General features: G+C 41.4%; 2 protein-coding genes across 3 annotated transcripts in view; one reads left to right on the forward strand and one right to left on the reverse strand.

Annotated features, from left to right (window-relative positions):
- The window catches only part of SLC49A4 (solute carrier family 49 member 4), a 63,564-nt gene extending 49,962 nt beyond the window's left edge, over nt 1–13,602 (reverse strand). Inside the window, 3 exon segments of the mRNA XM_029959833.1 lie at nt 13,269–13,523; nt 13,526–13,556; nt 13,558–13,602. Coding sequence (XP_029815693.1) covers nt 13,269–13,523; nt 13,526–13,556; nt 13,558–13,602 — 331 coding nt within the window.
- Nucleotides 13,603–14,001: 399 nt separating this feature from the next.
- HSPBAP1 (HSPB1 associated protein 1) overlaps nt 14,002–24,458 on the forward strand; it is a 37,427-nt gene continuing 26,970 nt past the window's right edge. For both annotated transcript variants that reach the window (XM_018072699.2, XM_018072700.2), the window contains exon 1: nt 14,002–14,102. In XM_018072699.2, the coding sequence (XP_017928188.1) occupies nt 14,066–14,102 (37 nt within the window). In that variant the 5' untranslated portion in view covers nt 14,002–14,065. The remainder of the gene's footprint in view (nt 14,103–24,458) is intronic.

Raw genomic sequence — 24,458 nt, forward strand, 5'->3', positions numbered from 1 at the left:
TGCATGCAGGAGAGAACAACTACCAGGTCATATATAGTTAATCCAAAATTATTCCTAGTTTGAGGGCCAAGATATCATAGTATCCTATTAAGCACAACCTGGACCTCCCTTTCTCTTTGGCTACATGATGCTGATGCTCCTGGTACAGACACCTCTTATTAAGCTATGTTTTCAAAACAAACTGAAGCCAAGTGCTTCCATCCATTCCCCTGGCTTTATGTGGCACTGCCAAGATAGCAGCCAAATTTCAACAGGAAAGATTTAGGACTTGAGTACTTTTTTTCTGACTGAAAATGACATCAACTCAATTTAAACATTCTGCAAGACAGATGAAAGCATCCCCCTGGCATCAAAAAGTAAGAACTGAGCTCTGTCATACAGAACCTGTCCGAAATAAATTAGACCCAGAGCTTCCTTTCAACCCCCAGTCTTGTTTAGGATACAAAAAGATCTTTTCCTGTACAAATCCATAACACAGCCCAGTTCTATCCTTCAGTGGAGAATTGCAGGGCAAGGGCAGATTCCACTAGACACTGTGCTCCAATTTCTAACATGAAGAACTGGTAGATTGAGATGCCCAGATAAAATATGTACTAGAAACTTCTTGAAGTGTAGATGTCAGAGGTGATGATCTCCAGAAGGGCAATTTCTCTTTATATCTTACAGCTGTTGCAACAGAATCTGTCAGCAACAGCTGCCCAGTTAACACCCAGGTTATCAGGAGGACTTTGAAATTCCTATATAAATTATTTGCAAAGTTTAAATTTGAGGAAACAAACTCTGTATGTATAAACACGGGAACTTCAAGTAAAATAGTTCCTGTGGTTTGATAAAGTCTTTCTTATCAGGGTCAGAAATTCAGTAGAGCCAGTATTTCAGAAGTGTTGTCACCACTGATGCAAGGGAACCCACAGGGAAGTCCCTGTAAAATCAGGAAGACAGACTGGTGCCAGGGACCAGATCTGACCCAAAGATAGTTATTTCTGCTGCTAGCACTTATTGGACAGACACAGCAAGGCTGCATGCACAACTTGTAAGTATGAGGGCAAACACTCATCCCCACCTTTTTTCAGTGTACCTCTCAGATGAAGAAGATGCTTTTATGCATTCTCTGCATAAAAGTCATCATGTGGGTCCTTGTAAGAAGAGCATCCCTCACAAATTTTGAGGTTAGTTAAGAATCTCGTAAAAAATCATAATACAACTAAGAGACTTAAAGCACAAGATTTAGCCAGTCAAGGGTTTCAGAGAGGACACTCATCTTGAGGAAAGTGACTGAACACATGTAACCACTAAAGCAGATATAGTGGCTGGTAGAACATAACTGTGAGAAGTAAAGCTAAATCTAATAAAATTGAGAATTACGACAATCACGCAACCACTCCACAAATCCTGAGCATCTTTCTTTCTGTGCACCCTGACTGTAAGGAAACCAAGACACTTAGGCATTTCATACTCTAATTGCACTTCTGGATTGTATTGTAAATACCTGCTTTATGGTATTTTTCTTCTTCAACTCCCTTCACCATTCATGTAGGCATATTAAAGTCCTTATTTTTCTGTACTCTATAAGAATTTGACTGCATCTGTTTGAAAGAATCACAAGCAATCACAACCATGTTAAGAGGCTGCAGGGTGCTTTCATCTCATCTGCATCAACGAGGCCAAGCCAATGGGAGTAGTTGATCTATCCTGTTTTAACATTATCCCAGTATATTAGGCAAGCACACAGTCAATCTCTAAAAATATGTCAAGAAAAGTATCACAATTCTTCTGCTCTCAACTCCTCCACACTTAGTGATTACAAACTTAATGACCCAAGTTCTTCTATGGTGTCTTACACAGTTAGCTCCACTACCATGGATTTAACCACAGCTGCTGACAGACTACACCTGTAAATACAAAGGAAGTATTTCAGAGTTTGTACAGCAATTTAAAAGTCTGCTACTGTAAATAAAGTAGTCCTACTTTTAAGAACTGCACAGGCCTAATCTGAGCTTTTGGATATTTGAAAACGTAGTTTAGAAGTACTGAAGCTTCATTCCATATGTCAGCAAAGGATTTTGAAGCATGCTTACAGTTTAACATCAACAATGGAAAAACAAATGGCAAAAGATGTAGATTAAAAAATCTGCATTGCAAGTGATGTAAATTCTATTTAGCAATCCATAGACTGACATTTTGCCTGAACAGATAAACAAAGTGCTGAGTTGAATGGTATTTGCCTGAAGATTAAAATGATGATTTTAGAATCAGTTTTAGATGCTTTATTAGAATATCTGCTATTCTTTAATACTATGTTTCTTGGCTTCAAAGTAGACAATTATTTTAGCCAATTATTGTTATTATATATTTTACTGCAGAAAGCATCCATTTCATCTGCAACTAATCCAAGTGCAATGAACCTCTCTTAATGTTTCCAGCACATCTTAGAGAAGAGCATTGGCCTGGGGCAGCAGGACCTGCATCTCCTGACATGCCTTATGGAATTGGGCAGGCCACTTCTCCTCTGCTTCACCTCTTTTTCCCCCCTCTGCTTGTTTATTCAGGTTATAAACATGTGGAAACAGGAACTGGTCTGACCATTAGAATTAGAAAGTCTAGTAAAACAGCTTCTCTTCACTTGAGATCAGTGCAGTGCCTGGATACAAGAGAAAAGAGCTATTTGAGTGCTTACTAAATCTGTGAAATCAACAAACACTTTTAAGAGTTAGTCTTTCTTCTCTCACCTCAGTTACCTGCTTTCTACTCTCAACTCCAGGATCTAATAAAACACGAAGATTCAGGTGAATCATTGAATCCACCTTTGCCAGTTGATAAAATGAAATCTGCGTAATGGAGCCTGTGTGTGCGTACATGTGCCACTGTATAAATACTGAGAGATGCAGAACAAGTGACAAAAATAGCCAATAATGCAGCTGGGGGCTAAATCTCCTCATTAACTTTGAAGCTAAACTATGGATGTTCACTAACAAGTCAACAGAAAGTACAAGACAAGAAGCTTCACTCAAGCTCTTATTATGGTATTTGAGGATGAACAAGAGCCCTTACAGCACTGAACAAGGAAGGGAAGTTCTTTCTTTTCTCTTCCCACTCCTTTCAAGGACTCCAATTGCACAGCAGGCTCAATTACCACACAGCTAACTACAGAGCCTTACCTGTGGTGACAGGGAGGAAAAACAATTTCTCTTGTATACATTTAAGAGGGAAGATGTTCTGCCATTATCTTGGTGGTACTTGCCCACACCACCCAATGGTGCATGAAATTCTTCGTTTTAAGAAATACAGAGGCAGTTTGATTTGCCACAACAGAGTATCAAGAAGCAACTGTGCAGCAAGGATTGGCAGCTACACTAAGTACTGCCTAGCACATCCACTAAGCAGGACACTAAGCACAAAAAGTTTCTCCTTTTTATTATCCCTGTTGAGAGTTGAGGAAAAAAGAGCTGTAAGAGCCTCATTGATGTAATATCCATGCAGGTCTTGTGACTTGTCAGAAAGGTTACTGGAGTGAGCTTTCAATTTTTCGCTGTGTGAACAGTTTCAATGGTATTTTAACATTAAAATACATCAGGCACTATTTAGGGTACACAGTTCATTCTAAAAGACACCATTTGCAGAACTGTAATGCTGCAACGGATCCTAAACCCACTGTATTTTTTAAGATTCCTGATCAATTCTTTAGGTTCACATGATTAATTAAAAAATGTAACAATTCCACCTCTCTCAAGTATTCAAAAGGGGTGGCACTCATCAAAAATAACCAAATAAAACAGAAAGAGTTCCTAGGTGCAGTTATACTTGGTGTCCTGTATTCCAGAAAAACACTGACAGACTTTGGAAAAAGCAGAAGACCTCTCACTTTCAAAACACATCACTCCCGGCTGAGTCACACAGATCTCCAGCTCTAAAAAGAGGAAAAATCTAAAAATCCTCTCTTCTAAAAATCTGCATGAGAAAGCTTAAATTTGTAGCTTTTGAGGAAGTTGGAGCATTAATCACAAGCTCCTGCAGCACAATTATAGCTACAGTGTCACAATAGCACATGCACAAGAGAAGCATTAATAAAACCAAATTACAGCAGGAAGTGATGGAATAGCTCTGAACATCACCACTGAGAGAAAGGCAAGGCAAGCCACAATTTCTCTTGCCCTGGGATTATAACTAAAAAAATTCTTAAAGAAACTTGTACCAGGTCTTCAGCCTGCTCAGCTGAGGCTATACCAGGCTGCCACTGGGAGAATCCAAACATTCTCCAAGAAAATTAGCAAAATATGGTAACAATTACCAAAACATCACGTTTCTTAAATGTAGTTCTGCTCTCCTCAGCACTGACCATGGGTTTGGGTGTTTTTAAACAAGTATTTCATATAAACCAAATATTTTTATTTGGCAATGTCAGACCACAGATTTTCCCAAAAGGGAAGATTATTGTAGGGCCCGTGTTATGCACTCTCTACTTCTTCAGCTCTGAAAAGGGAAGCAAATACAAATACCCCTGTTTTACACAGCTCCTTTCCCACAAGCAAGGCAGTTCTTACCAGAAAAATAAAAATATACAGGTAGAAATCAGCAATGCAGAAAATATCCAAACTCTGTTAAGAACTAATGAAGCTCAGTTTTGCATTTTCTTCAGCTTTTTTTTTCACTCCTGAAACATAATATGAAGTTAATGCCTAAAATATTGGCCAAAAATAATGAATAAAAACTGTTATGTTTCTGCAGTTCTGTAAGGCTGTTACTGGAATTCAGAAATCAGAAAAGCTGTGTTAGTTCAGCATTACCAAGTGAAAATGGTCTTTGTTCATACTTAGTTTCTTCTGATAGGAAAAATAAATACCATGTTAATTCTTTGAAGGAAAGACTCTGTCTTCTTTAAAGGAAACAGATTCAGCTTTTGCAACCCAACACCTGATCTACTCTTCCTTCTCTTTAATGGAATTCTAAACTAATAGTTGGGAATTATAAATACAGTATAAACATACAGCTAGCAAAACAAATCCAATACAACTTTCCTAAGTACTTTACTACTGTCATCATAAAAGTCTACAAGAAAACCTGAGGGATTTTGATAAAAGTGAAATTATTGTTGTCATTTATGTTATATCAACTACCTTTATGTAGCACAGCTGCCACACTGTTAAAACCTTCTAAAAGAAAGGAGACTGGTAAAATTTAAATGCTTTCAAAATGCAGCAAGGCAGTGGACAACAAAACAGTATTTTAGTGTTTATTGTCCCATTCTACAAGGCTTTCCAGAAGGGGAGAGATATCAGTCAGAAGGGCCACATCCACCCCAGCATCCCACTTGTGCCTCCATCACGAGGCCAGACATCCGTCACCACCGAACCCGCAGAAGAAGGAACAGCAGGAACAGCCGCCCTCCTCTGCGTCAGCAGCACCCAGAGAGCCCCACAGGGAGCAGATGGTTGTGGTTGGGACACCACAGGGAAGGGGAGGGTGAAGGAAGGGCCAATTCACCTTCTGCCTGACAAGAGACAGTGTCAGGCAGAGTTCAGAGGCTGGGCTGTGAAGAGGCAAAACACAGGGGCCTTTGTTGGAGATAAGTAAAGGCAAAAAGGTCAATTGCGCTCCAAGAGATTCCCTTCTCCTGGATTTAAAAGCGCCCCCCAAGGCAGTTCACAAAAACCATGCTGCTGACCTGTGGTGCTGTGCAGGCACCTGCCACCCCACTATTTGCTGCTGGCCACTTAAGTCACATTTCCTTCTGCCTCTTGCTCACTCAGTGTCCTTTTCCCTGTGCCTCTTATTCAACTCGTTCTTCCACCTTTCCCATCCTCAGCACTCCCTGCCCTCTGGCTCCTGATCTTGCTTCTGCATCCATGCCTCCCAGCTTCACCAACTACCTTGTCCCATACTCTTCCTCTTCTGTCTCTCTTTCCATCTATCCCAGGGCTTTTCTCACTCCTTTAGGCCCTGAGCTTCTCACATCCAACCTCTCCTACTCCTCAACAACCAAGGAGTGGAGAGCAGTGGGAAATGGGAGGGCAAGATGGACATGACACAAGACCAGTGAGGCAGGAAGTAGAGAAGGTGAAAGAGTTCAGATTAGAACCAACTTGGGTCAAGAGAAGGTTATGAGGGGTAGTAAAAATATATGAGCATACAACAGGGGATGTATCAGTGCACAGCTGCACTAGTGTTAAACTCCCTGTAGTCAACTTCTAAAAGCTACTGTTGACAAAATACCTTCTTAGATGGGGCTGTGTCCTGACCCAGTTCTGGGATGCTTAAGTGCTTTACCTCTGCTTGTGTCAGCAGCTGCATAAGAAAAGTAAGGGATTGTATTCCACACTGGTAAATGATTTCCCTATTCACCAATTTGTCAACATCAGGGTATATCAAGTTACACACAGAATCACAGAATTGTTAGGGTTGGAAAGGATCTCCGGAGATCACCTTGTCCAACACCCCTGCCTGCCAAGGTTGGGTCACCTAGAACACATTACATAAAAATGTATCCAGGTGGGTTTTGAATGTCTCCAGGAAGGAGACATGATTCCACAACTTCCCTGGGCAGCATGCTCTGCCATCCATAATGTAAAGAGGTTCTTCCTCATGTTGAGGTGGAACTTCTTGTGTTTTAGTTTATGGCCATTACCTCCCCACTCACTGTGTCTGTTTGTGCAGAGCCTCAGATAGCATGGTCATTATTATTCCCATATGGGCCATGCAAACATGTTAGGATTTTACTTCCCATCATGGAAAAGTTCTTTTAAATCCAATGCAGCTTCCTGATGTGCTTCAGCATGTGGTGTTTCAAACAGCTGTCCCAGCACCACTGCAAAGATGTGTGAGGAGTACAAAGAGCACAGCAGTTGCCTAAAGGGGGGCAGAACAAAGAGAATGTATGTAGGAACACGGTACAAAGCAGAGATGGGGGGTGATCCCACCAAACAGAAAGAACTAGCTCCAGAAGAGGACATCTATCCACAGCCACGACTAATGCTTTCAACTCAACCTGGCCCAGCAGGAGGTATGAGAAGTGCTGCTAAGAATCAAGCTAGCATTGCTATGATGAATCACAGTGGCACCAAGTTAACACAACTCATCAGATCTAATTAAACCACTCTATGTTGCTAAGCTCTTCTGCAGAATGTCTGACTCCAGTGAGGGTGAGCCAGTCAATTCTCTAATGAGTCTTCACTCCTGCAAGCACTTGCACAAATGCTCTGTGGCCCTTCATGTAGCCACAGTATATAAAATTAAGCAACAAAAGCTAAGTTTGGTTCGGTCTTCCTTTTTCTTTTCTTCTGATGGTATAGAAGAAAAATATGTCTTTACAAACATGCGCACCAGCAACTCATCAAAATAAGTTTTGTAAAATCAAGCTGATAAAATATATGCTCTAGTGGGATTTACCCATATTCAGCTCTCTAATTGCTCCTTTCATCTCTCCACATGAAAAGCAACACTTCATCTCATTTCTTCCAAGATTTGTTATTTAGGAACATTAATCCCTTTCACGGGATTTGATAGGTGTGGATCAGTATCACTTACAAGATAATGAAATCGGCATAATTTACAGCATGCAGTGGAAGGTGTCTACAGGATGTGAGAGAAAAGACTGGAGTAAAACAGGTATTTTCCTTCAAACTTCTTTTGTGTTTAGTTTAAGTGCATCAACCACTTGCATTTTCACCAAATACACATACCTTTCACTTCTTATGAGTCAAGGCATTCTCCCCCCACTCTTCTTTTTAAGTGATGCACTAAGTTCACATTTAGCTTTCATTCAATCCAAGAGAGCCTTCTCCTGCTCTTGTTCGAGTTAAGACCTTTGCCATTAACATAAATGTTACTCAGTAGAATCAGTTGTTTATAAGATTACCCTCTGTACACTTTCCTTTCTCACTGGCTCCTTGCTATTCTACCCACATTTTCATATCTAAGTTTTCCCATGGGTATTTCTTTCCTGTAGGCTGTACTAACCTCCCAAAGCCATAATGTCTGTATAAACCTTTTCTACTGTTGAACTGTGCAAATCCTTTTGACTTGATGTCACCCAATTATATTAAAGTTTTACAGCCTTATGCTGAGTCTTATCCCAGACATTTTTAGCTGAGGCTCACAGTTGAACTTGACACATGAATTATCAAATTGGTAATTTTGAAATATTGGGCACACATCTTACAGCCATGCATCTGAGATAAGAAAAATCTATTTCTGAGATCACAATGAATAAGAGCTGAAAATGTGTCTCTTCACCACAGGTGTAAATTCTCAGACTTTAAAGGTTCTTGTCCTTCCCCTGTTAAGCAAAACCCCATGTGCTTATGGTCACTTGTGACATGACAGAACTATGGATACTTCCATCAAAAACTCTGCATTTTCTTGTGAAAGCCACCATGGAAAGTACTTCACACTGTCCATCTATTTCACAAGTGGAACCTATCAGCCATTTTTATAAGTTACTACTAACATGCTCCAATTTATAGTTACTATAAAATTGTCCAAAAGTCTGAATGACAGAGAAGGACTCTGAGATGCCAAGAGCAACGGAAACACTTCAGAAAATCTTCTCCATCTGTTGGATTCACTTGGCCATTGACATTTCCACCAACTTCTGGAACAACCACCTGTTTCCCCTCCATACCCACCTTCACATCTCTCAAAATAAACCCAAAGGCATTTCAGAAATACTTCCTAGGTTAAAACCTAGGGGGAGAACAAGTTCATTTGTAGTCATCTCCCTTCTATCCAAGTGACTCTACATGTGAGGTAGAGGAATCCAAAGGTCCCCTAAAAGTAAAATCAGTGTTTTCATGCATGCAGCACCAATCTGGGAACTCCAAACATGAAAGCTGCCATGCAGAATTCTCTTTATCCATCATGTGTAGTTTATTTTAAAGAGAACAGTTATTAAGACATTTTTATACTAGTAAGGTCCAATTAAGTACCTGTACTCAATATTCATGACTATTTGGTCAGACTGCATTAAAATTCCCAGGTGAAAGAGATAAGAACTGTCAAATGTCTCAGAGAAGGAAACTGAGAAGCATGATCTAACAGACAGCAAAGAAATCAAGAGTTTGATATTCAGGAAAGGAATAACTTCATACAAGTAAAAACTTCCACGGTTTATACAGACAAGACAATCTTGATTAAAACACAGAATTTGATTATTTAAGTTTTCTCTCTACTTTATAATGTAATCACTAGAATAACAATGTTATATAAATTTAATTTCAGCAAAATAAAATTACTAAGATTGTCTATGCAACCCATGTAAGCATATATAATTTTATAAAAAAGGACCAAAAGACTGTGTTCACTGTATTCCAACAATTATTGAAAAATATCACCATTCTATTCAATTTGTTTAATGGGAATTATTGTAAAGTGTTTCATTCTTTACAATAATAAGCAAGCCTCTTCTTGCTTATATGAGAACATAATAAAGACTGACATGTACTGCTTCTAGGTCTCACCTTGTAACTAGGAGCTTAATAAAACCCCTTTGGTGAACCAGATCCAGGGAAAGATGTAAGTTTCAAGTTAGATATATAAACATCCTAACAGTTCTGTGTGCTTGTATTTACAGTTCTCAGGAAATGAAACACTTGAGGCACAAAATGTACATAAACACTCAAGCATCACGTGACAAATTGTAGCTAATTTTAATCACGTAAACAACAAGGGTCCATCCAATATCACACTGAAGTAATTTCCCATTTAATTTCAGTCTTACTGAAACTCTAAAGGTAATTACAATTTAAACCAGGACTCTCTAATTCTATTGATGAAGAAAATGCACCAAATAATAAGACATGTAGCTCCATGGCACACTCCATCTTTTAACCTTTCTTCACTAAGAAAAAAACAACCAAGACAACATCTGTAATTCTACCTATGGAAAAGGGTTTTCAAACCCACCCAAAATGGCACATACTCAAAAATGACACATGCAAACACAATTCCTGAGTTTCAATATGCACCCATCTCAGAACAGGACTAAGAAATGTGACAGATGCCACTGCTGTCCCTAATACTGCACCCAGCCAAGGAGCATGGAAAGCTCCCAGAGGATGTCTGAGGAAGCTGGGAGGCAGGGACAGAACTCACTCCCCAAAGAACTTCCAGCTGTGACATGTGAGCCTCACTATGCATCTGAAAACGAGTGTATTTTTGGGAATGACAAGAGCTCTGCAAAAATACAAAGTAGCTTCAATTTACACACCTTACAGAGACACAAGCTAACTCCAGGCTTCCTCCAGTGTCTCAAAGACCCTTTAAAATACTGTCAACACCCATCAAAAAATGTCTATTCCTTCTGCATCTGTTCAGACCTTCAAGATAGATTACTTTTTTTTTTTGCAATTACAGCCACCTGAAGACCAACACTACCTTCCTGATGAAAATTTACCCTAAATTTCATAGAACACATAATATCTCTATAGATCCACAGGAACATGGGCTTAAGTCAACCAAGACAGTTTGTCATGCTACTTCGGGCACCAAGACCTATTCTGGGTCATCAGATGTGTACAGTTGCCAGTAGCATCTTCTGCAGAAATTCCACAGGGAGACAGAAGTGATACCATCTATACACCTTTCCCAGCCCATGTATTTCTCCTATTCTCCAACTGCATTGCCTGTGTCAGCTGCAAACAGACCTCCACAAAGAATCCAGGAGATACTCTCAGAAGGCCAGGAGGGAAAAGATCAAAAAGGCCAAGAAACTTTTTGAGGTTAGAAAACTAAACACTGCTGTCCTCTCTGCTCAGAGGACCCCACACTTCTCTGAGAAGCTGTGATGGAACTGAATCACAGAGCCCAAGAAATGCTTCTTGTAAGTACAGCTATTAACATGCCTATTCCTGAATATTTAATCCTGCAATTTCTAATTAGTTAAAAGGTTAAAAAAAAAGTGACCAAACCCTTACAAGCACTACTGAAATAGGAAGCAGGTGCACAAAAATGGATACAGATTTATGTTTTGAACCATGTGCTGCAATGAACAAGTAAAACCCAAAAAGACAAATACTTTTGGACTTGTTGAGAAGCATCATAACACAAAATCAGACTTAAGTGACAGCAGGCAGCTACTTACCAGTTAGATTTACCTCTGACTGTGAAGTATAGGACTATCTAACAGCTAAATCTCCTCTCAGATTCTGACATGCCTCATCTACAGTGTCATATTTCTGATACATGCCAGGTTTTACATGTTGACACTTCACAAATACATTTTTTCCTGACAGCTCCCTTACTAGCCAACTCCAGTGACAGATGACTGAAGCCACAGAGTAAATGGTGTAGCTTCCCTATATTCATGGTACAGAGAGTAAATCTGGTGTAACAACATGTGAAATACTGCCCTTGCAAGGTCTGACTCAACCAACTTCACAGCTTCTAAGTAGCAGAGTCAAGCTCCTTCTGGTACACCAAAGAGCAGGTAACTCAACACAATGTGCCTCCAGTAGACGTGAGCCCCACGGGAGAGCTGGGCTCAGTAGCTCTCCTCTTTGCTCCTGAGAAACAAAGTGGCAGGAGTCCACCATCACTTCCAAAGTGAACAGCACCACATTCTCTGTGGGAATCACCCTCACTCAGAAAACAGCATAAAAGAAACAGAAGAAAACAATCAGGGCCCTCACAAAATCTGCGGCTGTGCAAAGAACTTGCTCTATAGCCCGTATGTACTCCTTATGCACACAGCCAATGCTTTATTCAGGTTACCAAACGAAATTCTCGTGACAAGGAAAGCAATAAAGCAAGACCAAAGGGGTAGGTCATATCTGTACCTTCAACGAACATGGAGATTAAAAAAAAGGTAGGAAAAACACCCAAGCCATCAGGTAAGGAAATGAGAAAACACCTGTATACGTATCCTCACTAAAAGAAGCTACATGTGAAACCAAGAAATCCAGCAACTACATAGGTAATCACATTACAAAACAACAAAACACTAATGTTCCTTCTTCAGTGAGTTACTGCAAAACTCTTTCAGTATTATTTTACATTGCTCAGGACCAACTTCATAGAAAATGTAGAAATAAAAATACAGACTCAATTCTATAAGCATAGGTTCACATTTAGCTTTATTTCCTTCATACCATGAGCAGAGTCAGTCTTCACTGTACAAACCAAAGATAATTAACAACACTATTATACATCAATCTAGACATATATTGCTGACTTAAGTCTAAATGGCTTGAAAGAAGACTGGCTGTACAGCCACCATGGACTCATTTGGAAAATGTATTTTCAGCTCAGTACATTTTATTCCCAAAATGCCTCTTCAGATTTAGGAACTGCAATTACAATTTCAAGACACAGTCCTTCTCAAACACAACTTTCCTCCCCAGCTTTCACTTTCCCCTCTTCCCTTCCCTTCCCACAATCAAGCTATTAACTCTTAAATAAATGGAATAATCACTTAACATCAGGAGCCACAAGGGTCTGTTGGCTCCTATCTCCTGTTTAAAGGTCTGTTTAAACGGGAATTAAAATAAATCGCTTCTGTGGATTTAGGCCCAAAAGCTCAAATCGGCAAACAGAGGTACTTGACCTCTCTGGAGCAGTCCCAGGAGCAACCACAGACAAACCACACAGGCCCTGGAGAAGTTCTCCAGAGACAAACACCATTTTCAGAAGTTTGCTACCTGAATGCAAATTAGGGAACTGTCCCCTGTGCTCGCCTTCCCAAACCCCGAAGTGCAACTTCTGGTTTGCGTTCCCTGTCTTTGCGTCTTCCTAGCGCAGTGAAAAGCAAACCACAGACTTCGTGTCCAGCCTGCTTTTAAAAACGAAGTACTTCTTTAAGACGCAATGGCCGCCCTGAGCAGTGACATTATTTGACCCGAACATCTACGTGTGTTTGTTTCAAAGCTGGTCACCAGAAATCACGACCATCTCCAGGTCAAGCAGCCGCAGGCACGGCAATGCCAGGCTGGCACACATCTCCAGACCGACACCTCAGCTGCGACGACAGATGCCCTAATTCCGCTTAGCTCTAGGAACAGCTTAAGTATCTTCCTTGTGAATGGACTTTGATGTGCTTTCGTTTGGACAGCGTGCTGGAAGCAGCACTCGTGATGCCTTTTGAGTATTAATCATCCCTTTTTAAGGCCGAGGCCACCGGCCCCGAGCGCCCCCGCTGTGGCGGCGCCCCCTCCCCCGGCCCCAGGACCGCGGTGTCGGGGGGACACGGACACGGCGTCCCCGCCTGGCCCGGGGGAAGCCGCAAGGAGCGGGGCGGGGAGTCCCGACCCCCCGGCCCCGCCGCCCCCGGTCCCGCTCACCCTTCTTGTCCATGAGCCACATGAAGAAGAAGCAGGGCGCGAAGCCGATGGGCCCCCAGAAGACGAGTAGGGCGATGTCCCAGCCGCTGAAGCCGAAGGCCAGGCGGGCCGAGTTCTGGATGGGGCCCCAGGTGTTCCACACCAGGCCCTGCGCGAAGCCCAGCAGCGAGAACAGCAGCAGCACCAGCCACCGCCGCCCGTACACGCGGCCCGACAGCGGCGGCAGCCGCCCCGCCGGGCCCCCCGCCGGCCCCGCGCCTGCGGCCGCGCCTGCGGCGGCGGCGGCGGGCAGGAGGGGCCGCCGCTCCTCCGCGGTGCTCCAGCCCAAGCCCATCTGCGGGGCGCTGCCGGGGGCCGCGGGGGAGCAGGGGACGGGGCCGGGCACACGGACACCCACCACCTCAGCCCCCGAGCGCGGCAAGCGCTGCCCCGGCCCGCACAGCGCATGCGCGGTCGGGGAGGGCCGGGCGGCCGCCTCCTTCCTCCGCCGGCGAGGGGAGGAGGGAAGCGGCGGCGGCGAGAGTCGGGTCCGCCGCCCGCGGGGAGAGAGCCGCGCCGGCGGGCAGCGGGGGCGTGCGGGCGGGGAGGCCACTGGGCCGTCACCCCGCGGGAGAGGGGTCCGGGGCAGGAGGGGGCGACTCCCGAGAGCCCCTCTCGGGTGCCAACCGGCGGGGCCGCGCGGAGCTCCGGCGTCACGCCGCCGCCCGGCTCCGCCCCCGCCGCTGCCGGGCCGCGCTGCCCCTTCCGCCGCCCAAGGCCGTGCCGAGCGGAGCCCCCGCAGTAAGAGCTGCAGGAGCATGGCCGGGGCGGAGAGCGGCCGTCCCCCTGCGCCGGGTAGGTGCCCCCCGGGCCCCCAGCGCGGGGAGGCTCCGGGTCCGGCCCAGCGGGCACGGGGAGCAGGAGGCGGCGGCGGCTGTGGCTGTAGCGGGGCCCGCTGAGCCTCCCCTGCCGCTCCTCCTCCCCCACGTCCCGCTCAGCTGAACCTGCGTGGGTACCTGCGCGCAGGGAAATACCGCAGCGGGGAGTCTGTGCTTTTAAAGGGAGAAGGAGAGCGTGTTGAGTTGAGGTGGTTACAAATCAGCCATGGGCCGAACTGGGGGGAATAAACAGTAGGGCTCAGGTAAAACCTGCACTGAAATCCATTGTGAAATAATTCAGGTGAATATACCATCATGTGGGGGACACTGTGTTTATTAGAAACTATTATAATTTAAAAAGAGTGAAGCATATATTATTTCAGTTAGGTTGTGTGAGAATTTATCTGTATATCAACCATCTGCATTTGTCATAAAATTAATGGCTCGTATGCTGCACAGTGCTTCATCTTCCCTTAAAAAAAATTGGGTATTTCAGTGTGGCTTGCTTAGGCATTCTGTCACAAAGTCTGGAAGTTGGCTCGATAAATGCCTGTGTGTGTAACTGGGGAGAGCTGAACAGTGGGGTCCCCACGGGCTGGTTTTAGATCCAGTGTCAGTAGTCTTGATGTGCTGGGCAGCACAAAGCTGAATTCCACGTGGTGCTCGTCCGCAGTTTTGCGGCCAAACCCACAGACTCACGTGAAATTCTTCATGAAACATACGACATTGCATTTTGTTTAGTTCACACAGCTCTGTTTGCTAGACTGAAGGTGCAAAAAGGAAGTATATGCTGACTGAAATCAGCAGAACTATGATGAGAAAGCAAATTATATTTTGTTTAGAAAAGTTCAGGAAATTCCCCAGGAAAAATAAGATTCATACACATTTAAATAATGAGGGGACATGCAGAAAATGAACTAAAATTTTGGTTTGCTGTTTACAGCTGTAGTGACAAAAGTACAGTAAAAATACAGGATGAGATTCAGATTTCATCATGACTGATGGATATTCTGGTAGTGCTTTGGGGCTCCAACTGAGATTAATTCCCTGTTTTACTAAGTCTTTTTCATACATTACCACCTCAGCATAGTTTAGCCTATGCCAAAGTGTTCTTTCAATTAAGAAGGGCTATGTTACTACTATAATTTAAGTGATTTGGTGGCATTCAGCCAAAGTGCTGTTATTTGCAGAAGTAAACTAAAGTGAAAAAATATTTCTTTCTTTGAACATTTTTCAATTAACCGCAGTAGTCATGGAGGTTTCATGTTTCTAGTGGCAGGAAACCCATCCAAAAATAAAGCAAATGGGGCTTTGCAGTGTCCTTTTAACTGCAAAAATTGCTTGTGCCTCTCACTATCTGCACAGTCAAAAGAAAACTTGAATATAAGCAGGATAAGTCTTTGATAAATTATCTTATGATGGGTTTAAAGATATTTCGACTCTTGCATGGGTCAGCAAGAAAGAAAAAATTCTGAAAAACAGCAGCAGACTAAAGGGGCTGTCAAAATAGGCTAAAAAAATCTAGGTATATTTATTATTGACTTAATCATGGTTAAAATAATTTATTTTGATTGCTTGATTTGAAATTGCTCCATCTTTTCCTAGCTTCACAACCCATATGCGCATCTTTCAGTCATGGCCTGACCTTTTCTATTCCAGCTATTTAATTAACACAGTGTAATATTCTGTGTGAATTATTCTTGCTTGCAGGATATGGTACCGTTTAAATTTGTTAATGCAAAGGAGCAGTGCATTGTTGATAAACTGTTGGAAACCAAATTAGCTTTATCTTGCAGCTAGCTGATTGCATTATTTCACTCGTGGGTATAATAATTCTCTAAATATGCTAATTTCACTCTTTTCTCCGTGTGGTGACATTTTTACTGTTCTCATTACTGACATTTGTAATATTTGGGGTGGGGAAATTTTTCTTGCTTTAACCTCATTACAATGTAGCTAAAGAAATTTGAATATTATCAGATGAAATGCACATATAGTCAGGCTAGCGGAAAGGTTATTCTGTGTCCTGGCCCATAACTTTCATGTCTGTAGCAGGACTTGCATGGACTTAATGGCATCTAGATCCAAAACTGTGAAGCAGATGCCCATCCAGGTACCAACTGCCCAACCACGATAGCATATCCATTGGTGGGTGCCTCCATTTCTAATCTAAAACCTCTCAAGGTGGCTGCATGTCCATATTCATGCCTGTCTGTCTGTGTCTGGCCTAAAACATTATGGAATTCATCTTAGGAGGAGTTGGTGGCCTGAAGCTCTGATAGACTAGTGGTGACAGACAAAAATTATGTGGCTGAAGCTGTTATTGCTGCCAAATGCTCATCCCATCCCTGAGGCAGGCCTGGCTGATCCACTGCAGAGTTGGCACCTATAGTGTGCCAATTTAAGCTTTAAGCCTTAAGAATATAAACTGAGGCTTTGACAGGTTTGTTATAAACTTGAGGCATTTGGAGAGTCCAGTTCAGCTAAAACATATCTATCATGTCATGGCTGAGCTGGGCAGTCCAGGAGAGTATCCTCCCAATGGAGCAACCAACCTCCAATTCCTAGTGCCTTAGGAAGTCACGTTTGCTCTCTCCAGTTACCGTGCTTTTGACAGATTTATTCTCCATGTGACTTTTCAGAGATACCTGATGAACTTCAGCATCCCCTGGGTTCTCATGCCTCTCTCCCAAAAACTAATATCATGTGTACAATCTTGTCATTTTTGTGTCAACTTATACCTTGCACTGTGACAAGCAACAAGTGACTATATCCTATGAAGTCTAGGAGCATTTTGGCACAAAATGGGCAGAACCTGAAATTAATTCAAAGATTCAAAAGTGGCATCTAGCCAATTCTGAATATTCCTTCCAGCATCTAAAAAAAAGGCCCATTTTCCAGAGATTTCCCTCAATTTCTAGATTTCTGCTGGAGTTGTGACAATGCAGTTTCAGAGCTGCCATAAGCAGCACTAGGGTAGCAGGGAGCTGTAATGAGTGTGTTCTTTACACCCTGTCTTGAACAACACCTCTGAAGGTGAGCCTGTGAGGTGTGAGTAAATCCCATTCTTCCCTCAAGTTTTGACATCCCTTCTAGTTACTCAGGAACAGGTTGTTTAAAATCTGCTCTGTCTTGGGCTTGGTTTGGGCACCTTCCAGTCTGTGTATTCAGTAACTTTCAGCATCTTTTCTTGCCATTCTTTTTTATTGAGAAGTAGGTAGGCTCTGGCTCTAATGTCATACAACAATTTACTTGTACTTCAGGAGAAAGATGGTTTTACAGTGCTTCCTTTTCCTTTTTTGTAGTATCAACAGGAAAAGAAAATATGGACACAACATCAGCTTATGAAAGCTGAACAGTTTTATTATTAAATTCAAACACTAATGTTTTCCAGTGGGGAATTCATTTATACCTTTTGGCTACAGGTTGTGTGTATCCCCATTGCAAAGTCGCCATTGTAGTGGAGATGATTCTAGCTTTGCAGTGAGACAGAGCCCATTCCAGGGTGCTTTAGGGAGATGCACTCCCTTTCTTTGTGGAATCTACCTTTGTGGTTGGCAATGAAAGATATGTCACCAGATTTCCTGTAGACCACACTGCAGGCTCTTTACTGTGGTTCTCAAAAGGAATATGCAAAAGTCACACCTGACTTGGGCTTTGAGCATATTTAAAGCATTTTGTACTCCATTTATGCTTGTTCTGCCATTCATCACCTGCTTAACAATGGACACGTAGGTGATGATTGTACCTTCTTTGAGGGGGCAGTGGAAGCTGCATGATGTCTTTCATCCAAGCTCATTTTGATGACTACTTCCCTCCCTCACTTAGCCTTCAGGCTCCAAGTCTGGGATATTTTAGGGAGGTGTTTTAGGGAGGTTATATTGGAGCTCCAACCTCATCAGACCACCGCCCCCATGTTCTTTCATTTTATTCAGAGCCAACGTGTGCAAGTGACTGCAGACAACATCAATGGAGTGTTTAACCTCCCCAAACTGTGTTAGGGAAATTCAGTTTCAAAGACTAATGGTTTCATCTCTTCCTGAAACCCTGAGAATTATGGAAATGAACTGAGTCGCATGTGAATGTTAGGTTTGAATTGGAAATACAGGGTGAAAATCTCCACCTGTCTCCTTGGGCTAGGACTGCCTCAGTGCAGCTCTTGTTGTCTGTGATGCCAGCAAGAACAGATAGTCATAGTTCTCTGGTACTGGTCTGTCTGTTGTGTCTCTGATGAGTGTGTTTCTCATTTCTGATCAGGCTGCGCCATTGTTCTCCTGTTGTCATTCATGGAATCGGCAAGGGGCAACTTAATTACTGCTCTGCTGTAATTAGTGATGTAGACATTAGAGAGTTTGTTTCTGTTGGTCTGGCCAGTCACGCTTAGCTCATAGGTATGGTATGAGCTCTGCAAATGAGTCTTCTGAAGACCTGATTGTCTGGGTGGGTGTTTGGGATTGAGGACATAAAGCTCATAAAATGTTGTTTGCTTTTTTGAAAATATTACACTGTCATGTAATTCTGTATAGAAAGAAAAGGCTAAATGTATTATTTCTGTATCTTTTCTGAAGAGGGGCATGATTTAAGTTTAAATTATTCTAGGCTTTGTGATCACAGACACAATGAGATTCTTGGGAGTAGCATGAGATTTTGGGTATAAGTATTTTAAAAAAGAGCGATGGTGAGGTAGTTTAGATGTTTGGTATAAAAGTGCAGCTTTAACCTTTTGTAGTTTTATTATTTTGCTAATGTTCAGGGAGTTCTCTTAAATTTCCATGTACCATATGCTTTTGCTGACTGGACATAGAAGACATTATTGCTTCTAATACTAGTATTAAATCAGACATTGATTGGCAGTGATGTTAATGTTTAAAAAGAAAAGAAAATATTGAAAGTCTTCTACTGAAAGGAGTTTTCCAGGTATACTACTAGGTTGAAAAATACTGAGTTTTGGTAAATTTTGCATATTTCAAGAAGCTTCCAAGATTCAAAGAAGCACCACTGTCATAGGTTCTTATAAAATTAAAGGTCACCTTCATTCTCCAGAAGTGCAGGTGCAGCTGATTAGAACAGGAGTTCATAGAGATCTGAGTGGGGACTTGGGCCTGTAGTCCTTGATCTTTTCTGATATTTAGCTCTTGATGTTTATAGATGATGAAACTTTTCAGGCAGTTGTTATTTGAAAAAGAAAAGAAAGAAAATCTCTGAAGGGAAGATGGTAAATATATGTTGACATCACTAGCAGCAGTTTGTTGTATTATGAAGTTGTGAAAGATAAGCTGTGTTACAGGGCTGTGCTATTTCAATAAATGCAGTTTCTTTTATGTGTAATATTTATATTAAAAAAATCCTAACACTAATGAATGTTAAGGCTGAAAATTAAAAAAGCTTGGTAGTTTACATTTTTGTGCGCTGTTTTAGGTCAAGTGTATCCTTGACATTATGTCAAAACAAGATTTTAGTCTTTATGTGAACCCCAGGTTTCAAAACATACACTGTTAACAGCTTTCCACAGGCAAAATTCATATTGCTGCATGAGAACCTTTATAAAAAGAAATAGCAACTTGGAACAAAGGTTAAACTCACTTCTGCTTATTTTACCCATGATGAAAGAAATGGAATGATGTAAACAATGGAATAATAGCCATGCTTTTTGTTTAATGTTCCTATAATAATGGCAGTTGCTGAACCTAATACCCTTATTGTGCATGTTGGTTACTGTACATTTCAGAAACTGTTCTTGAGGTTCATGTGGTGGGTCTCTTTCACTTCAATAATTTATGTAATTCAAAAATAGCTAGTATAATTTCATTCTGACAATTAATTACACCTCTAATTGACTCAGTCATTAATCATAATTTGTATTCTGTGTGGTACAATAGCTAACAAAGTCACGTATACTACCATCATAACCCCTTTGTGGATCAAATTCAAAAGGTTCAGTTGTATTAATGACTGTTTATTACAATGTTTTGTAGAAAAAAAGCCCTATATTTTTAGAATACTATTGACTATTTACTACAGTGGCTTATGGGGGAACAGTGTACTTTAGAAAATTTAGATTCTTTTGTTGTTGCCATTTTTAAGTTCTCCTCACTCAAGTTTGCAGGACAGAACAACAAGAAAATCACAAATGGTTACAGTTTCTGACAGTGAATTTTGTACAGTGCATTCATCTATTTAACAATAGGGCTTTTGTGCTTATTATTGACAAAGAATAGAAAAAGAAATAGAAATAAACCTTACATTGTGAACAAATACTTTTTTTTTTCTTAGAAATGCACACATTAACTCCCTGACATGCCAGTTCCCTTAACTTCAATCATAATGTTATATTAGTATTAATTTTTGTATTAGGTTTTCCATTTATTCAGAAATGTTGTCAGAAAGTGTCAGAAATCAGTGCCAGTGGGGTAGTGGGAAGAAATGGCTTTGCCACTAAATTTCCTCAGCAGCAGGTGAGTCTAATTTACACCCTGCAGACAGACAGAAAGGTGGAATTGTGGTAGCCTAGCATAAGGAAAAACAGGGAAGTCTGCCCTTTTATTTCCTGGTGGAAGGTTTTGGTCAAAGACCATAGTCTTTTCCTCCAAGCATTTCTTCTGCTAGAGGAGACCAGTGGAGCCGAGATCATTCAATATTCAGTTCATTAGCTGAAAACCGACATGACTGCTTTCTAAGCATGCACTACAGGATGGAAGGAGTACAGACAACAGCAGAAGCTGTCCAGGGGTTCAGGAAGAGCTTTCTAGGAAGAGCCTGTGAGGATTTAGGGGGAAAATTTCGTAAAGGTATGCTTGAGATGACACACTGTCATTTGGAATGGGGGCGGGAAGTCCCTCCCAGTGGTGTATTCTGGACTCAACCCCTTACTCTACCCTAAGGAGTCTGGCAGCAATTTCCTTTGCTTTATCGGAAGGACAGTTTGAGGTTTGAGGGCATAGCCCACACTCTTATCTTACTTCATATCTTGAATCACTTAGACTTACTGTAAGAAAAACTGTAAGATGCTCAACCCTGCCACAGGAGGACTGGAATGTGAGTCCAAATTCCTGGTTTGGCCTCTTTCTTTTCTTTTGATGCCCTCCTTCCACAGTGAGGAGAGGAAGGAAGGGTGTGTTGACTGCAGGCTACCAGACTAAGCTTCAGGTGCCAGTTTTACAAGTGCAGACTGGTCTGTCCTGAGAGTCTCCATGAACTTCTGCCTCTCCTTCAGTAACCAAAATATTTATGCAAATCTAGGTTAGCTACCTGCTGGCTGTGTGTGTTTGCAGTATTAACATTCCCAGAGCCAAAACTAATAGTAGCAGCAGTAACTGGTCAGGAAGTAATACCTAGATGTTTGTGCAGCCTATCCTGAAAACTACACGTGTGTATTTAGAGACATTCCTGTTTGCCCAGAGTAGGCTGATTATAGTGCATAGTGTTGTAATTACATGCAGATTATTTAAAGTTGTTTTTTAACGTGCAGAGGCAATGTAGTGTGAAACCATTAAGTCTGACCTCCAAACCAAGTCATTTCTTGAGTTACCTGGCTACTTTGTATTAATGTATTCAAAATGCCAATTTTTAAATTTTTTTAATTTTTTTTTTTAAGAAGAGAGGATAAGGAAGCATTACAGATTTGCAAGAAAAACAAGTTAGTGATGCTTGTACCAAATACATTTACCAGGATTTCCTTGTACTCCCTCTTTTAGAAAATTATTTTAATACCTCTCAAATCTCATATTTAAGCAGCAGGGTGTTTTGGCAGAAGCCAACTGCCATGCACTAATAAACTCTTCTAATTTGCTAAATTATTTTAACAGAATGACAGTACATTTAGCTTTTTAATGACAGTGCATTTAACTTCTGAACAACTTTGATCAAGTCCACTTTTAGACAGACTGCCTGCTGTGCTAAATTCTTTATTCCCAAACCCCATTCAGTTATTCAGAAAAACTGTTATTTAGAAACATTAAATTATTTTTTCTCTTAGGAGCACAAAGTCTACTGGAGAGTACTTGACCAATTCATCACTGTTCTTTTACCTGCCCTCAATGCTAAGTCTCGATGAGTCTTCATGTTTGACAGTACTTCATGTAAAGATGACTGGAGAGCTTTGTTTTTTTAATTGGTAGATCCGTATTTTGCAGTGTGTTCCCTTTCTAAAGAACACCTATGTTTTTGGCCAATTATATAAGCTGTCACAGTTACAAAACCTGAGCTAAAACTTGGTTCATTTTTTCAGTTCCTGGTTGGATTCTGTACATGCCTTGTATAAAGTCAAAACATGAGACAAATTATTCCTGCTTCCTTTTGTGCTGTGAAGCCACACCATTTGTGGAGCCTGATAGAAAGAACTAATTTAAAGTATTCCTTTTCTTTTGTGGATCAGACTACAACTGAGAAAATGAAGACTCCCACAGAGCTTTTCTTTTGAAAGGGAATATGCATTTCAGTTCTTTCTGGCTACCCAATCTCCCCTAGGAATTTCATATTTAAAGCCCAAGGTGTGCAATGGATGTTTTGCTTCTTTGCAACACATTTTATTTATACACATTTTTACTTGTACGCATCTGTGTCCAAACTGTATGCACTTATGTATAAGCTATACAACCTCAAGTTTTGCTTAGGAATCAGTTACCATCCATCTCAGGCTAGGAAATACTGAGAAGCAAGAGCCCAGCTTTTAAGGTCTTTGTGAAGCTATAATAACAATAACTAAGGAAAAGATCATTTTAAGTTATAATTCTGCTAATATCTCTTCAAGGTCTTCTGTATTCAGATACATCTTTTAATTACTTCTCAACTTACTCCTACAGCATATAGTTCCATCAGAAATCTCTGTTGGTCATAAGCAGAGTTCTTCAAATTATCGTAATGCCTATTTGATTTGGTATATGATATTTACCTTTTATCATGTCTCTTTTCTCTAGCAGGCACTTAGATATGCATGACAAATATTATAGGGAAAGAATTATGTTTAACTAACTGTTCTCACCAAGGAATACATAAAACTGAATCAAGACGCTTACAGATTCTTCACACAGATTTAGCAAGAATCCCCATTTGTCTTTGCAAAAACCCGTAATGTACATTTATTTAAGTCTTTAAATTTTGTAAAACATTTCAAACTTCACGGTGGGTTATATGATATGTATTGTATGTGATATCAGGAGAAGATACTTATTTAGCAACAATTTTAGTACTGTTTGAAGATAGGAATGATTAGCATCTTACTAAGACAGACTGTCCTCTTTCATTCTTTCTAAATTTTATAGGGAAATAGGTTTACAACTGAAGAAAGGGTGGTGACATGACAAACATTCAGTAGAGGAGAGGCTATTTAGCCTAATTTTTTTGTTGTTTGGCATTGAACTCCCAGTAGCTGGAGCTCTGAGCTTCCCACTGTGTATGCACTGTGGTTAAAACCACACCTTGCAAAAGCACAATACGCATGTGGAAATCCAATTAGAAAGCCACATGGAATCAACAGTTGGCTTCAAAGAGCCTTTCTGTCTATTCCAGTAAAATTTCAGCTTTTGTGGCACAACCCACTTGTTGAGTGAAATTACAGGATAAACCTGAAGCTTTTGTAATAAGTCAGCTTTACAGTATCCTCCAAAAAAGTGTCACCAGTTTCTTGCATTTATTTGGATTTACATTCTCTAAAATAATTAAATGTACTACCCTTAAAGCAAAAAAAATTGAGTCGTCAGAAAGACAGCTGTGCAGTGATAAACATGACCTAAGCAGGAATAATTTCATTTTTATGAGTTGGGAAATCTGAAAGGTAGGCAAGGCCAGCCAGCTCCCACATGGTGAAAGCCACCTCTGTACAATATTATAATTGCACTGGTGAAAGACAGAAGTTTTATAAATCCTCTAGGAGTGTTCAGATCTGGACTGAGTCTTGCCTTAGATCTTGAGCAGAATCACTGTAAAGAAACATGCTGAGCTTTAACCTCTTACCGTGCCTCCTACCAGCTCCTGGTAGCTGCACCAGCACGTGCCCTTGTGTCTGCAGATGGTCTCTCTGCCTTCTCTGGACTTGCTCCCTCAGGTATATTAACCTATTCCTTGGAAAGCCCCAGAGCCCCCTCCCGGGGGCAGGGAAGACCATATGGTGAGACATACGGTCCCCGTGAGGCCTCCTTATGTCCTGGTTGTGCAAGTTGCTGGAGCGCGAGACTGAAGGCCAAGTGTCAGAGACATCTCTGTGTCACAGCAACACCATCCTGTCAAGTGTTGCTCTGCGTATGAGAGGAACTGTGGAAAACAAACCAAAATCCAAACTACCTCCTGTCATCACCCTTAAGAAAGAGAAACCATTAAAAAATTTCATGTTCCGTGA

Source organism: Manacus vitellinus, unplaced genomic scaffold (genome assembly GCF_001715985.3).
Source record: "Manacus vitellinus isolate BGI_N305 unplaced genomic scaffold, ASM171598v3 scaffold_22_pilon, whole genome shotgun sequence".
Taxonomy (NCBI): Eukaryota; Metazoa; Chordata; class Aves; order Passeriformes; family Pipridae; genus Manacus; species Manacus vitellinus.